The 296-nt window shown below is 43.9% G+C and overlaps 1 protein-coding gene across 1 annotated transcript in view; it reads right to left on the minus strand.

The window, feature by feature from the left end:
• The window catches only part of LOC119594344, a 7154-nt gene extending 6904 nt beyond the window's left edge, over positions 1-250 (minus strand). The window contains exon 1 of the mRNA XM_037943403.1: positions 175-250. Coding sequence (XP_037799331.1) covers positions 175-250 — 76 coding nt within the window. The remainder of the gene's footprint in view (positions 1-174) is intronic.
• Positions 251-296: the final 46 nt, after the last annotated feature.

Here is a 296-nt window from a genome sequence, read left to right on the forward strand (position 1 = left end):
ATTAATTAGCCCAAAACTTACCCTCTGCTTTCTTAACTTATTAACTAACCATTCTGTCTGCCCCTACGTCCTCCTCCCCCCCCCCCTTGCCCTCTGCCCCCAACACCTAAAGTTAACGGCAAAGGAGATTATAAAGACTGTTAAGGTATTAACCAAAATTACTTCATACTTTACCAGAAGGAAAGGAGGAAGCTTCTGCCGTGACAGAGACCAGCACGAAAGATACTACAAGCAGCGATCTCCAAGGCATTTTCGACGGTTGCGTTTTTCAAATATTTTTGCAACGGTTACGCTTT

This window comes from Penaeus monodon, chromosome 33, assembly GCF_015228065.2.
Source record: "Penaeus monodon isolate SGIC_2016 chromosome 33, NSTDA_Pmon_1, whole genome shotgun sequence".
Taxonomy (NCBI): domain Eukaryota; kingdom Metazoa; phylum Arthropoda; class Malacostraca; order Decapoda; family Penaeidae; genus Penaeus; species Penaeus monodon.